Source organism: Corylus avellana, chromosome 3 (genome assembly GCF_965113065.1).
Source record: "Corylus avellana chromosome 3, dhCorAvel1.hap1.2, whole genome shotgun sequence".
Classification (NCBI taxonomy): Eukaryota; Viridiplantae; Streptophyta; class Magnoliopsida; order Fagales; family Betulaceae; genus Corylus; species Corylus avellana.
In genome coordinates, this window is record NC_142492.1 from 13,982,323 (window position 1) to 13,998,401 (window position 16,079).

Here is a 16,079-nt window from a genome sequence, read left to right on the forward strand (position 1 = left end):
AAAAATGAAACCTCAGAGGGGAAAAAAATAAAGTTGAAAAACCCTAAGGGGGTTTGGAGTATTTAACCCTTGAAAAATTTGTTGTTTTCATTTCTATTATATCTAGCATTTTTAGCTGATGTGTCAATTTTTTATTAGATATTGTAAAAATGATGTTTTACACCACTACCGAGGGGCTCTCAGAATTCACTTATTTTTTATTATTTGATCACTTTTGCAATTATATCTTCATTCATTAAAAAGTTGCAATATTGAGTTTTTATATTTTAAAAGTTTGCAATGTTACACCTTCGTTATAATTTTTCGTTAAATCTTAACAAAAGATGCCAAAATCCCCAAAATACCATTTTTTAAAGTAAAAAAAAAAAAAAAACACCAGACCCATGGCTGGTCTTAGCCGAGAGTTAGCTAAGGATTTTTTTATTTTTTTTAATTATTACTATTTTTTACATTTAAATTTTTTTAATTAAAGGTAATTTTTTTTTTTATTAGTTTTACATAATTGTAAAAAACATTTCACCCCATATTTTTTAACTACTCACATTATCACTTTTTAAAAATTATATATCCCGTTGAAAAAGTGTGGAAACATTGTAAATAAAAAGTATAGTTTTCACTGCTACGGCGTTATTCTAGGACACTGATTTTTTTTTCGTTTCATTGTAGATTTAAAAGTGTCCGTAAAGCTTTTACAACTGATTTTCTTTTGTTATTTTTTTCTCCTTGGCAGTGAAGCTTGTCTGTTCCCTACAATCACGGCTATTATTTAATCAGGGGATAAATATTTAACAAACACACTTCAGTCTTCAATGTCGGTCACTTGATCTATTCTCGCATTAATACCAACCTGATTTCCTGATCCCAGTTTGGATTCTTAGCTCGATAGCTCATCGTAGTTAAGCGGCAATTCAATCCCAAAGCCTTGGATTTCACTGTGGAGCTCAGAGCAAAGCGAGCGTTGGCGAAGAAAATGAAGCTGAATTGGAAGCAGTGGCTTCGAAGCAAGCAAAATCATATGCTGGTGAAGCTGGTGGTTGCCATTCTGCTGATGGGTCTTGCTTTTCGTCTCGTTTTCTTTCGGTCCACACGGCTTTCTCCAGTCTTAGAACAAACCCCTTTTGCCGAGAAGACTGTGGTTCCAGAAGAAACCCCTTTTGCCGAGAAGAATGTGCTTCCAGAAGAAACCCCTTCTTCCGAGAAAACTGTGCTTCCAGAAGAAAACCCCATTGCCGAGAAGACTCTGCTTCCAAAGTCACCTGTTGTTCCAACACCTGTTTCTGTGCCAGTTCAAGAAAGTGGAGATCAGGTACCTCCCAGAGGTAATTGACTTCGGCTACTCTTTGTTGGGTTTTATTTGTTTTTTTTTTTCCTCTGGGTTGTAGTATTGGATGCACTAGTAGATCAGATAAAGGGTCAGTTACCATTATTGACAAGTGTGGCTAGAAGAATTAACAATTGAAAGTAGTTTGAGATCTATGCAATATGAATGGTTTGGTGGTTTAGCATTTTTGTGGGTTTTGTTATTGCTTTTTTTGTGAATAATAATAATGTATGTTTTATTGTTTATCTGTGAGCCGAGTGTCTTTGAATGGGTTTGGTAATGCCTCAATCAAGAGGACTTTTAGTTACGCAATGATTGATTGAGGGGTTTTATAATGCAACGTGATGATAATGATGCAAATGAAATTAACAATTGTAGAACTCATTTACATTAATCAATTAACCAATTATGATGGACTTCCAGAGTTGAACTGGACCGATTTCCAATGGTTGAGTAGAATAATTAAAGTATATTACACAAACTGCTGCTAAAGTTGATTCTGTTATAATTGACGATTCCCACATCAGATTTTGTTGATTCTCTTATAATTGTATTGTCCATTTTGTAGTTGATAAAAATAAAGTTTGGTTGCTCAAAACTTTTGCAGGAAAATGTGATCTTTTTACTGGGGATTGGATACCAAACCCATCAGGTCCTATTTACACTAATCAGAGCTGCTCGTTCATTGAAAGTCATCAGAATTGTATGAATAATGGGCGGCCAGATACAGGGTACCTATACTGGAGGTGGAATCCAAGAGATTGTGACTTACCGCCTTTTGATCCACAGAGATTTCTTGAGATTATGAGGAACAAAAGATGGGCACTAATTGGTGATTCAATATCACGCAACCATGTGCAGTCATTGCTTTGCATGCTATCGACGGTACGAGTTATTGTTATAGCATATTTGAGTGTTGGATGTGGATAATTGAACAAGAAGCTTGTCCTGTCTTCACTATTTTTTTTCCCCATTATGTTATTTTTGTGGTTTATCACTGTATCATTTATTATTTGTGAAAGTAGGAACAAATAAGTCCGCCATAGAGAAAATTTCAGTACTTATGATGCATATTGAAATTTTAGTTTCCATAAATGTGATCCCCGTGAAAATTTTGTGCCATAATCATTAGATGACGTACTCCATTCCTTAAGCCACTTTAACGATTTGGCTTTTGCACTACGACAATATTGGTACCTTCATACTAATTTAGAGGCATTATATTCGTTTTATATTTAGTAATCATCTTTCACCCTATTGTTTTGTTTGTTTCTATGAATTAGAAAATAAGGGTTCTATAATGGAGATGGTTGTCAATGGAATTTCTTATTCTAATTATGGGCCACCATTTCTCTTTGTGTGCGCTTGTGTTGATTATATATGGAACTGAATTCCTATAAAGTTCATTCATCAAAGTGGCCTATTAATACCATCACCATTTAGCATCTTTTAAATTCGCAAAGTTAATTCTTCGGTTTGACTCTTTACTGAATTGGAGTGAGAAAAAGCCTTTTTTTTTTTTTTTTTGTTTCCTTGCTTGTGCATCTTCTGGAACTTACTGATCTTGGTTGCTCAATAGATGTCTAATAATTTCCAATTGGCTGTCTTGTCTTTCCCCTGTTTTTAATTTCAGTTCTCTTATCTCATCTGCTGAACTTTTATAGTGTGAGATCATGTTGGGGAGAAAAACACTAAGGGAGTCAAACAAGAGTTAGTTAATATAAATTTTAGGACACTACTTTTAGTTCAAAAGCCTAAGCTAATGGGCTTAGATCTACTTAGGTATATTAACTACAATTTTTTTTTATACTTTCTCAATGTGAGATACAAACATCACAAGTGTGTATACACAACAAATTTCTCATTTACTTCTAAGTCTCTTTCACATTGACTTAACTCCCCCTCACACAACACAAGAGTGTCACACGTACTTCAAGAGAAATGATACTCTTTCTAGTTTTTACCAGAGTCAAACTAAAAACGTCAAATTAAGACACTCGTATCAGCAACAACGAAAGTTAACCATGGGCTCTAATAACAATTGTTGGGAAGAGAAACATCAAGAGAGTCAAACAAGAGTATGTTAATATATATATTAGGACACCACTTCTAGCCTAAAAGCCTAAGCTAGTGGGCTTAGGTCCACTTAGGTATATTAACTACTATTTTTGTTTATGTTTTTTGAATGTGGGACACAAACCTCATAAGTATATACACGACAGATCATACCCCTTCAATATAAACCTCATTATTTCCCATTAGCTATTTGCTGATATGCAGTATCTAAATGGATTTACATTTTTTTTCCTGAATGGAATTTAATGCAGCTGCTTAACATGGAAGTCATGAAAGCTCTGTTACTGGTAACATTGGCTATTACATGACCTATATGACTCCCAATTGGTCTATACTTGGGCCATTTGCTTTTAAGAGGTCCAGGGTTCATTCTCTTTGACACTTCCACATGATCTAATGACAATGGTGGCGTTATTGATTATGTTGTTTAGATTTCAAATTCTTTCTTTTGAATATTAAGATTGTAACTATTACTTTAGTTTTGTCAGTTTATCAAGTATTAGTGATGTTAAACTACTCATTGCATCAGCACGTAGAGACTTATATTCATTGTCTGATTTACAAATAAGTGCCAAGTGATGTTTATGCTGATCTGCTCAATGCCTTCTATGGTGGGTGATTCTTGTTAGGAAGCATGATGTGGGAGATTTTAGAGTAATGCTATTCTTTATACCAATTTCACATTTACTGACTTGTCGTGTTTTAAGTGGTTTTTCTTTTGTTTTTGTTTTTTTTTAATTGGCTGATATGAGAAGATACTTAAAACACATCACATCAGTCGATGTGAAATGAGTGTGAAGAGTAACATTATAATGGGTGTGAAGAGTAACATTATTCGAGGTGTTATCATTTTCAAATATGGCATTACAGGATTGTCTGACTTGTTCAGTTGAACTGTCATCCTTCAGGTGGAACAAGCTGTTCAAGTTTACCATGATGAAGACTATAGGTCCAAAGGATGGCACTTTCCCTCGTACAACTTCACTATCTCAGTTCTCTGGTCCCCTTTCCTTGTAAAAGCTGATATTTTTGAGGACTTCAATGGTGTTTCAACATCTGAAGTTGAGCTGCATCTTGATGAACTTGACAAGAAATGGACAGATCTATATCAGAACTTGGACTACATGATATTTTCAACTGGGAAATGGTTTCTCAAATCTTCAGTCTATCATGAGAACAACACTGTTGTGGGCTGCCATTACTGTCCTAAAAGGAATTTGACACAGTTGGGGTTTGTTTTTGCTTATCCCAAAGCACTCCGATCTGTACTAAACTTCATAGCAACGTCGAATCACAAGGGCATGATATTTTTCAGGACATCCACACCAGATCACTTCGAGAATGGGGAGTGGTCTAGTGGAGGTATTTGCCCCAAAACAGCACCAGTCAAAGAAGGTGAGATTGAATTGAAGGACTTGAACAAGCTTCTGCGTAACATAGAACTAGAGGAGTTTGAGAAGGCGGCACCGGAAGCTTCCAGAAATGGGGTTAAACTTAAACTTTTTGACCCGACATTGCTTTCATTGTTGCGGCCTGATGGGCATCCAGGTTCATATAGAGAGTTCCATCCCTTTGCACAGGACAAAAATGCAAAAGTTCAGACTGACTGTTTGCATTGGTGCCTACCTGGGCCAATAGACTCTTGGAATGATTTGATAATGGAGATGGTGGTAAATGGCTAGGAATTCAACCAAATTAAGTTTTGATGGATGAAACCTATGTTCTCCATTTCAGGATATGAGAAAATATTCAATGCAAGAAAATTATTCATGCTGGAGATGTAGGCAAATGGTAGATTCCCACCACTTCTATTGCAGTATTCTATGCTTCCCTTTTCAGGTATACCTGTGCTGAGTTTCCCTCGGTTATTTGTTTTGTGTCCACTGGCCTGTCTGGGAATGTATCTTCTATGCAAAAAGTGTATGGCATTGCAGAAAGGAAGACAGGGTTAATTGTATAATCTCTGTTTCTAACTATAATTTATTTTATAATCACAAATTCAAAAGTAAACTCTGATTGCATCTAAAGTTGAGAGCTCCATATCAATACAAGGAACAGAAAAAGAATGCATATTTCTACTATAATGGGTGGCTGCTAATTCCATTCAGAAGGATCATAGTTAGCCATTGAGGTCTTTGAGACAACTTGTATGTCTAAATCATCTTATGCACAGGGTGGACATGTAGGGTTAAAGGAGTAATGCTAGAGGTAAGATTTTTGTTCATCTTTTACTTCTAGAAGTGATATGGTTTTGAAAATTACCATTGAATTTGAGGATGCTCACTTTTGAATTTTGATTCAATGATGATTTTAAAAGTCATATCACCTTTGAGCAGATAGAAAAAAAGTCATACTTTTAGTATTACTTAATACCACAGGTCATATAAAATGTTCAATCTTAAAGCTCATCCGAACACTGAGTAAATTGAGTGACTATATGTTCTCAGTTCTTTGTGGATTTGATATGTGGTACAATTTTGATATTTCAAATAATTTCTTGATTTTTGGCTGTAAAGTTTTTTGATATATTATATATATTTCAAAATATCTCCATACCATATTGGCTACAATTCATAAAATGCTAAATTTTTGTGCAAATTAAGGCCTAATTTGGTTATTTTCTGTTCCAATCCAAATCCCATCCCGTGTGCAGCAAATTATAATTTTTTTTAAAGTCCCACCACCTTATCTTGTTTAATATAGCCCAGTCATATTAATATAGCCCAGTCATAGTGACTTGTGTATTTTAGAGTTGTATGTAAAATGATTAACCAAAAACATAAAAAATGTGTCCATCCAAATGTTTAAACCAAATACTTATGCATTGATGCAGATTGCTTCTCTTTTTCTTTTTAATTTCTATTTCCCACTATCTTCCCCTCTCTTTATGCTTTATTATGTAAAATAAAATAATAACAAAATAATATTTAAATGATATAGAATTTTTTTTTTTTTTTTTTTTTTTTTTTTTTGGCTTAGGTGCTGTATGCTGTATTTTTTTTAAGGGTCTAGTTTTAATTTCACTTGAAATAAAATCTCAACCCCCGATAATAGCATAGATGTTGTAGTTTATATATATTAAGCCTAATCCTAGAAAAATAATAATTAATCTGATAAAAAATGCATTGAAAAAGTTATTAGCTAAAATTAAAAAAGATAAGTTAATTATTTTAAGAGCTGTGATAGAACTACAACTTAAACTCAATTTTGGTCTAACTTCTAGACCAAATTTCTCTCTCTCTAGTTTAAGGCTCTTTCTCCTCCGCAAGGCAGTTTTTTTTTTTTTTTAAAAAAAAAAAAACTTAGGAAAAAAATTGAGCTAAAATTGAATTTAAGTTGTGACTTTATCATTTTCGTTATTTTAAACAGAAATTTAGAGAATCTCGTCTCACTATTTCCAAGACAATCCAACCATACGTGGTTTTCATGCATATTTGGTAAGTGAGGAAAGGCAAAATTTCAAATTGCTCTCTTACGTAGTCGTAAGAATTATTTCTCAGTCTCCAACGGTCAAATTATGATTTAACACTCCTAACTCCAAAGATCTTCCGGACCCCAAACAGCTTTTCAATTCTGAACAATCCATTTGAAATTTGAAAAAAGCTACCGTTGGATGCCCTCCCTATACAAACCCCCTCTCTTCACAGTAACCCAAATCACACCCTTAACAGCAAATTCCCAAACCGCAAATATCTCTCTTCCTCTCTTTCTCTCTACGACCATGGCTGAGACCGTCGCTGAGATGCCCATTGACCCAGTCCCTACAAGGAGGCCAAGGAACACGAGGAAGGCACTGAAGGAGAAAAACCCATCAGCCAATGAGGCCAACATCATGGTCGGGAAGATCTCCCAGCCATCTCCGAGCCCGGTTCCCCCGGCCGATGACCACCCAGAAAAGGAGAACCACGAGAGCCTCTCGCAGCCACGGTCTTCGCCCAAGAAAAGCAAAGCAGCGGCCTCCAAAAAACAGTCAAAGCAAAAGCAGCAATCTTTTGAGCAAGACTTGCTGGAAATGCAAGAGAAGCTGCAGCAGCTGAGGCTCGAGAAGGAGAAGACCGAGGAGCTCTTGAAGGCCAAGGATGAGATGCTGCAGCAGAAGGAGGAAGAGCTTGAGAACAGGGGCCGACAGCAGGAGAAGCTTCAGATGGAGTTGAAGAAGTTGCAGAAGTTGAAGGAGTTCAAACCCACAATGGTTCGTTTTCTTGACTTTCTTTTTTCTTTTTTGTTTGGTTGCTTAGAAAATGGAGAAAAGTTTTAAAATTTAGTTCTTGATGTATGGTTCTGAAAGGTCTATTTTGATGCTTCTTTGTTGATCTTCCTTGAAATCCACATCGTCTTTTTCATTTCCTGCCATTTTAGTTTGGTTGCTCAGAAATTGTAGGAAAATGAATATAAAGAACTTGAAAATGGAATAGGATCTGAAATTTTATATCATTTCTATCTGTCTTGTGCTTTGTTCAGACTTTCCCTATTGGTCAATCTCTGAGAGACAAGGAACAAGACAAGAAAGAAAAGAAGAAGAAGGGTTGCCCTGAACGGAAAAAGCCTTCTCCACCTTACATCCTATGGTGCAAAGATCAGTGGAATGAGGTAAAAACAGAGAAATGGATTTTGACAATTGAACAAGATTTTTGGATTCATGTACATCTGAGTAATTTTGCTGGTGGGGTTTTTGATGCAGATCAAGAAAGAGAATCCAGAGGCTGAATTCAAAGAAATTTCAAACATTTTGGGGGCAAAATGGAAGAATGTAACTGCAGAAGAGAAGAAGCCTTATGAGGACAAGTATCAGGCCGAAAAGGAAGCTTATTTGCAAGTGATGGCGAAGGAGAAGCGCCAGTGTGAAGCCATGAAGCTCTTCGATGAGGAGAACAAACAGAAGACTGCTATGGAGTTGCTTGAACAGTATGTCCAGTTCAAACAAGAAGCAGAAAAAGAAACCAAGAAGACGTAAATCCCATTTTCCATGGCTCTCTCAATTCTCTCTCTCATCACATCATTAATAACATTTCTGATTTTTTGTTCTCAGGAAAGAGAAGGATCCATTGAAACCTAAGCATCCTATGTCAGCATTTTTCCTGTTCACAAACGAGAGGCGGGCTGCTCTGCTGGCAGAGAGCAAGAGCATTTTAGAGGTGATTATAATCACAATGCCCATTTGCAAAATTCTTTGAGTTGTTAGTCATCTGGTCTTCTAATTTGTTCAATTTGGGTTCCTTCAATAGGCTGCGAAGATCACTGGTGAAGAGTGGAAAAACATGACAGAAGAGAAGAGAGCGCCTTATGAAGAGGTTAATAAACTTCACTTTCAGACACAAACTTTTTCCTTTTTCTGCCCCAGCTATTATGACTTAAAAAACTCTTTGAAACTTGCAGATAGCAAAGAAGAACAAGGAAAAGTATATGCAAGAAATGGAGGCTTACAAACAGATGAAGGATGAAGAAGCTGCCAATCTTAGAAAGGATGAGGAAGAGCAGATGAAGCTTCAGAAGCAGGAGGCATTGCAGCTTCTGAAGAAGAAGGAGAAAACTGAAAACATAATCAAGGTTCTTTATAACAAATGAAACTCTTTGTTGTAGTTTTGCAGCTACTAATCAAGATATCAAATGTGCGCAGAAAACGAAAGAGAATCAGAAAAAGAAGAAGCAGCAGAAGGGAGACAAGAATTCTGACCCCAACAAGCCTAAAAGGCCTGCATCGTCATTCATTTTATTCAGGTAAAATCTTTACAATGGCAAAAGCAAAACATGAAGTGTGGTGTCATGAATTATTTGAGGTTTCAAATATGACAATATTATTATGCTTACTTATTTATGCAGCAAGGATGCAAGGAAGAGTTTGTTGGAGGAGCGACAAGGGATCAACAACTCTACCCTCAATGCTTTGATTTCTGTGAAATGGAAGGTATGTGTTTCTCAAAGAACTTGTTGGGTGACAATATGAAACATTCTTCTTTTATTAATCTCTTGCTGCTTGGTTATAGGAACTGAGTGAAGAAGAGAAAAAAACTTGGAATGATAAAGCTGCTGAGGCAATGGAGGCCTACAAGAAGGAATTGGAGGAATACAATAGATCTGCTGCTGCAACCTTGGGTCACGAACTCCAAGAATGAAACATGATGTTCAAGTGTGTTGCATTGAACATCTTGTACTTGGCTATCAGTTTGATAGCCTAATATTTGTTGATGTTTTGAAAATTGTTTGGCTGTATTTCAAGTAATGGCAACTTTGTACTAACAGTCTTAATTCAAACTCTCTAGTCCATTTGATCCACTATTGATGTTTTCAAGTATTGTTTAGCTTTATTTCAACTGTTGTTGGCTACTTAGTTGAAACACTTTAGGATCCAACAGATATTAGACGGACATGAGCAATTTCTACAAAATTTGCATAAAGATTTTGTTTCAACTAACAAAGCCAGAGAGCAATGGGAGTTTATGCTAGAAATGACATTTTTATTTTTATTTTATTATTATTTTTTTTTTTTATCGTCACACGTGATATTCCTCCCTATACCTTTCAATCTGTACTCCATACATAATCAAGGATTCGGCTTCAATGAAGTAGTGCAAACAACCGCATTTGTTTTAATATTTTAATATTTTTTGTTTTTTAATTATTGATCTGTTTATAATTTTTATTTTTTAATGATTTATTTATTATATTTTTAAAAAACCCACCCACCCATTATTTCCTTCCCGCTGCACCGTTTCTAAAAATATTAAAATATTAAAACAAAAAGTAAAAGAAAAAAGAAAACCAAAGGGTGGCTTGGCCAAAGTGGGGTGGCCGTCCACCCCATTTTGGCAAAGGACAGAGGGAAGATGAGGGTCAGGGTGATAAGGTAGAAGGTCTTTGGTGACAGCTTTGGGATGGAGGTTGCTTCTCTCAGGAGGTCTGGGATCCTCAGGAATTGGAGCTCTTCCGGGGCTAGATCCATGGGCTTGTGGATTTCAGGGTACAGATCTGAGAATAGACCTTACAAACGGGTAAGGAAGAGAGGGAGATCAAGTGTTTGTAGAAAGTTCAGAAGGAAAGGGGATATGGAGAAGATGAGGAGAAAGGTTGTTGATGGCGAGAGAAGATGATGTGCAGAAATGGCATTTGTGACATTTGGAGCACGGATGAGGATCTCCAACAATGCTCCAAAAATTGCCCATAAGCTTTTTCTCAAATCCTAGCTATCCAATATCATTTAATCGCCACAATTTTGTTACACGTTTCAATTAAAGATAAATAATAGAATATTATTTCTTTTTTAAAAATTATATATAAAACAAAATATTAAAATATTAAAATTTAAATTTAAAAAAACTAGGGTGGCTAATTGAGGCATGGGGTGGCCGAAGCCATCCCAAGGACTTTTTTGGTTTTGGCCATAGGGGTGGCCGAAGCCACTCTTAGGGGCTGGGTGGCTTTTGTCACCCACATGGCTCAATTGGAGTGGCCGGCCACTCTATTTAATTTTAATATTTTAATATTCTGTTTTATATATATATATATATATATATATATATATATATTTTAAAAAAATAAATAATATTTTGTTATTTAAATATTATTTATTTTTAGTTGGCACACGTGACGAAATTATGATTGTTGAATGATATTGAATGGTCAGGATTTGAGAAAAAGTTGATGAGCAATTTTTGGAGCAGTGCCTGAAATCCTAATCCTTGGAGCACCTTTCGAAGTGGGCAAACCACCTCCATGTAAAAATCAAACTCAGTTTTTTTTTTTTTTTTTTTTTCCTTCTAGGTGGCTGGACCACCCCTAATAGTCATGGGTGGTTTGTCCACCCCATTCCGGCCTTGCGGTTTTCTTTATTCCTTTATTTTTGTTTTAATTTTTTAAGTTTTTAATATTTTTAGTTTTTTAATTATTGATTTGTTTATAATTTTTATTTTTTAATAATTTATTTATTATATTTATTATTTATTCCCTTCCTACTGTAGTTTAAAAATGTACCAAAACTACGGCAGCTATCCGAATCCCATAGTCAAAGCATTACAAGACACTCAAAGCATAAATAGGAGCTTTCTGGCTGTAAAAGAAACAAATTCTCAGCAGCTTGAACTCCCACACCAGTGAAAGGCTGATTTTACCCTCAACATAAATGTTAGAATGTTTTTTAAAATTAATATGAGTATATATGCATGTATAGTTTTCATCTTGAGAATGTTTCTTTATGGAAGATTTATGCAAGAAATTAACATGTCTAACAAAAGGAGTGACATTAAAAAAAAAAAAAAAAAAAAAAAAAAAAAAAAAAAGTGGAAAGAATATGAATTAATTATTAATGCCGACTTGTGTACATTCGGATATATATATATATATATATGTGTGTGTGTGTGTGTGTGTGTGTGTGTGTGTGTGAGAAGCACATGTACATAGGCATTAACGGTTGAATTTATATTATTGGTTAAATGGACGAGACCTAAAAAAAAGTCATGTCTACTAAGGGCGGGATACGATTGGTTTCCATCTCCCATGGATGGGTAGGCAACTTTTAAAACCACTCTCCAACGAGAGGCGGATACGGGATCAGCGTAGGGCTAAAACGTGTCCGCTGGGAGCGGTGTTCAACTCTAATAAAAACATCACTTACAAATTTTCTTTTACTATCTTTCTCAAAAGCCTTCCGGCTTATACAAATTGTGTGCTCTATTGTATGGTGAAGGCATATTACTTTGCTCTAACGCAGTTGACACCAATTGAACAAAATTGAAAGAGCTCCGGGAAAACTAGATAGCTAGCAATGGGCCTTAGAAATTTACTGTGGTTTATAAAGATTTTGCACAAGCAATAAATTGATCCGATGGCCACTGATGTTTGTTCTAGAAGATGAAGAAGATTGACACTATCCTGCATGCCACCCACTAACGCACACTGTCGTTTTCATGCCACCCACTCGGCATCCCAGGTTTCCCCTTCTTTCAACCAAAGCACTAGAAGAAAGTACGAGCCTCACTTTTTTTATCCTTTATGAAAATATCCAAAGGCCTTTTAAGATTGATGGATTCTGTTGAGTGTTGATGCAAGTAATCTATAATGACTTCAAGACCCTTGTAATCAGGGTACGAGCCACGAAATTTGATGGGCGGGGCCAGCCAATTTTTTTTTTGTTTCTTCGGTTCTTTCAAAATTTTTTATTTAAAAAAAATTATTTTGATTGTTTTTTATGACCTAAAGACTACGGTAAGGGCCAAAAACCATATTCATAGAGTCTCCAACTCAATCTTCATATGGAGATGGGAGAATGTGATGCTTCACATTTTGTATATAAAGATGTGTGTAGGCGCACGGTAAAGGGCACCTAGCTCCCAGCGCACTTTAGTAGCTTACTCTCAACACCACCACGACGCCCCCACCAACTCCACGCGGCATCTCCTCTCCGCCTATAACTAACATGCGCTCTTGAGGCAATTGCCATCCTTATCTTGCGCACCCCTCTCTCTTCTCTATCTCTTTATCTCGCCCAATATCAATGGCGAAGCCTCCAAAGGGTGACCCTTTCCCCAAGAACCACCGTGAAGATGACGCGGGAGCGGTTTTCATTCTCCAATCAAAAGGTGCCAAGTCGTCCCCCCCTCCTTATCATCAAAGTCTTTAACATTTTCAAAATGATTTTATATATATATATATATATATATATATATAAAATGATCTTGGTTGTTGATACAAAATATATCCCAAAGCCCAAACCAAAAGGCCCACTTCGAATAAGAGGCCCATGGCTCGCCAAGACACCAAGGCATTAAAGCCCAAAGCCCAGGAAATCCTAACACAATCACTCAATCGTATCAGGTCCACAATCAAGCATGCGGTTATGCACCATATCAAAATGCTTGCATGCAGAATCACATACCCTTATAATCAAGGGAGCATGATCACTCTCCAAACAACCCAATTTGGGAGTTACAACCCAAATCAAGAGCAATCAACTAAATATCTCTCAAAAGGAGTCTAAATACATAATATCCTATCTACTTAAATCTCCCATATTATCTCAAATGATAATATGGGTTTCAACCACTCCCGCGAATCAAGGGATTCAAGTGAGAGTTCCACTAGAGTTCACCCACTCATAGCCTTCATAGAAGGAGGAGTCATCTTATGATACAGATACATACTCATTCTCTTACTCTTATTATTGCTCATTATTTCCTTATTTTATTACTCTTGTCATAATCAAACTCTCACACAGGCATCGGAGGTGGCACGACCGCCACACCCCCCATCTCGTGGTCTGTCATTACTGATCCTTTTTCGTTCTTAGCAGGCTTTGAATTGAGTGCTACCAGGGTTAATAACTGTCTCAACATTTGGCGCCATCTGTGGGAACGAGGATCATCTAATGATCCAAAGTTCAAACATGACAAAAGTCACGAATGGTAGCCACGAGATTTCAAGGCCAAGCCGACGATACTGTCGTTCCCCCTCCCAGTTGGAAAACATCAATCAGCATGACGTCTGCAATCTTGAAACTGAGGAAAATCCAGCTGGGTCCCCAGTCTTCAGCACCCGGAGGATTCAACAGAGGACGGACCACAGCCAAAAAAGCCAACGGACCTAAGAGGCCACCTGCAACAACAGAGGACGGCTCCACTGATACTCATATGGATGCCTTCCAACCATAGTTCCAAGCCAAGCTAGACAACCTAGCCTATCAACTAAATGGCTCCCACATTGCGGGCGGCAGTGATTTTTGGAGACTAACCCAAAGGGCCGTTCCTCACTGACGAAGCTGAAGGGTCGTTCCTCACCAACGGACTCGAAGGGCCGTTCCTTACCCGATGTACCTGAAGGGTCGTTCCTCAACCGATGGATCTGAAGGGTCATTCGTCACCCAACGGAACTGAAGGGTCGTTCCTTACTGACGAACCCGAAGGGCCGTTCCTCACCCAACAGACTTGAAGGGTTGTTCCTCACCTAGCGGACCTAAAGGGTCACCAGATAAATGAGATAAGTCCACATTAACTTATCTTCTAAAAAGTTAATTATGCTTGTTTGCAATTTAAGGCATGGATGAATATATGTGTTTTGATGAGAGTATTTTAATAAAAATAAATACTTGAACATCAAATCTGATATAAAATTGTGCTTTTGGCTGTGAAACAACTCAATAAGTTTTCTTCCTTTATACAAGCACTTCGCTCCAAAACAAATTGGAGCACAAATACCAATATTTTTATTACTAATTAGTGTCCTTGCAATTTTAAGAATAATACAATTTTTCCAATAAATACATTTATGACGTAAAATGGAAGTTGAAAGATCTATTCCTTCATATGTGTTTGATGGAAGTCAAAAAAAAAAAAAAAAAAGGAGATCGATGTTTTATCTCTAATTAACATATGTGCATGCTATAATAGTGTAAGTAAAAATGAGGGCTTAATTTTCTTGCTTCTCATCTCAGTGATTGAAAAATATCATTGCTATTACTTGGATGCACATGCTCTCTTTTGCCAAATTGTTGCAGATCAATAAAAAGGGAAAGTTCGAGACTGCCACACCAGGAAATGGATCTACGAAGGTGTATGTTGATCTTCATAAAAAGCAAGATAAATTTATACTTTGCCTTCTCTTTCTTATTTGCTTACTCATAGCAATTTTCAATTTATCGAGACGAATTCTTGGCAACATTCATATCTAATAAATTAAAAAAGAAGAAATATTGACAGTAAAGAGATGTGGTCATATTTCGTCTTTTTGATCCATTGCCTTTAAAATCTTGAAAGTAGCAAGGGTTCATATAAGAATGCATGTCTATCTTTCTGATCTATCGATTCTGCACAAAAAGAAAAGGCCCATTCCATGGAACAAAAAATCAAGAGGTGATATAACATGTATTTTATCGATTTCACATGAAAGCTTTAATATGTGGTTGAGTTTTTTGCATATAAACACCAACAATGAAATCATACAATTGCATATTTGATTTGTTAAATGTGTGGAAATTATTTAAATAAATGTCAAAATATATTATTCTTTTATGCATCTTTCGGCATTATGCCTCTTTATATGCAACATTTGGGATTGATTTTTCAGACTTAATTAATCACTTGTCTATACATACGCATATATGCAAGCACTCAAAAAAAGAAAAGAAAAGAAAAGTGTAGACAGAGATGCATAAATACACAAAAGACAAGAAAGGAAATACTCCCTAGAAAAGCTTATACCCAAGTGTCGATAGCACTTAGGGCAAAACATTTCGAGGTACTACTTGGACCCAACAGCTGAAGTAGAATTTCGAATGGATAATCTTGAGCGTTAAAACTCTGATAATGAAACCCAACTTTGAGAAGCAATAGAGTTGGGGGACGGATACCTATTTTGGATCTAATTATATTGCTATGTCCTTGTAGTACGTATGTAAAATGCAGGATTTACATTCCAATTTGCCAATGGATCTACATAGATCTACGCCCTCCATAGCAAAAGGGTGTCCCTCGATAGCAGATCTACACTCACCTTCGATCAATCTAAAAGTTAGGTTGAATGCTTCTCCCTCTTTTTCATATAATGATAAAAATATTGAATTCTAGCTTTATTAATATGTGAGGAGTTTGAAATCCAAATCACTCGTTGTCACAGTTGTCCAAGGCTCACTTTTAAATTCTGATTGCTTAACACACACAACATATATGAAATTTTTTATCTACTAAAGCCTTGTGAT

At 36.3% G+C, this 16,079-nt stretch overlaps 2 protein-coding genes across 2 annotated transcripts; both read left to right on the plus strand.

The window, feature by feature from the left end:
- The first annotated feature begins 748 nt into the window (after positions 1-748).
- Positions 749-5,557, plus strand: TBL23 (TRICHOME BIREFRINGENCE-LIKE 23). The gene is made up of 3 exons (XM_059586727.2): positions 749-1,319; positions 1,929-2,206; positions 4,306-5,557. Exons 1-3 carry the CDS (start codon positions 971-973, stop codon positions 5,077-5,079), a joined length of 1,401 nt encoding a protein of 466 aa, XP_059442710.1. The 5' UTR covers positions 749-970; the 3' UTR covers positions 5,080-5,557.
- Positions 5,558-7,033: 1,476 nt separating this feature from the next.
- LOC132175196 (high mobility group B protein 6) lies at positions 7,034-9,670 on the plus strand. The gene is made up of 9 exons (XM_059587064.2): positions 7,034-7,589; positions 7,859-7,987; positions 8,079-8,347; positions 8,427-8,532; positions 8,623-8,688; positions 8,774-8,944; positions 9,015-9,115; positions 9,218-9,302; positions 9,382-9,670. The coding sequence occupies exons 1-9, from the start codon at positions 7,119-7,121 to the stop codon at positions 9,508-9,510; spliced, it is 1,527 nt and encodes a 508-aa protein (XP_059443047.2). The 5' UTR covers positions 7,034-7,118; the 3' UTR covers positions 9,511-9,670.
- The last annotated feature ends 6,409 nt before the right edge of the window (positions 9,671-16,079 follow it).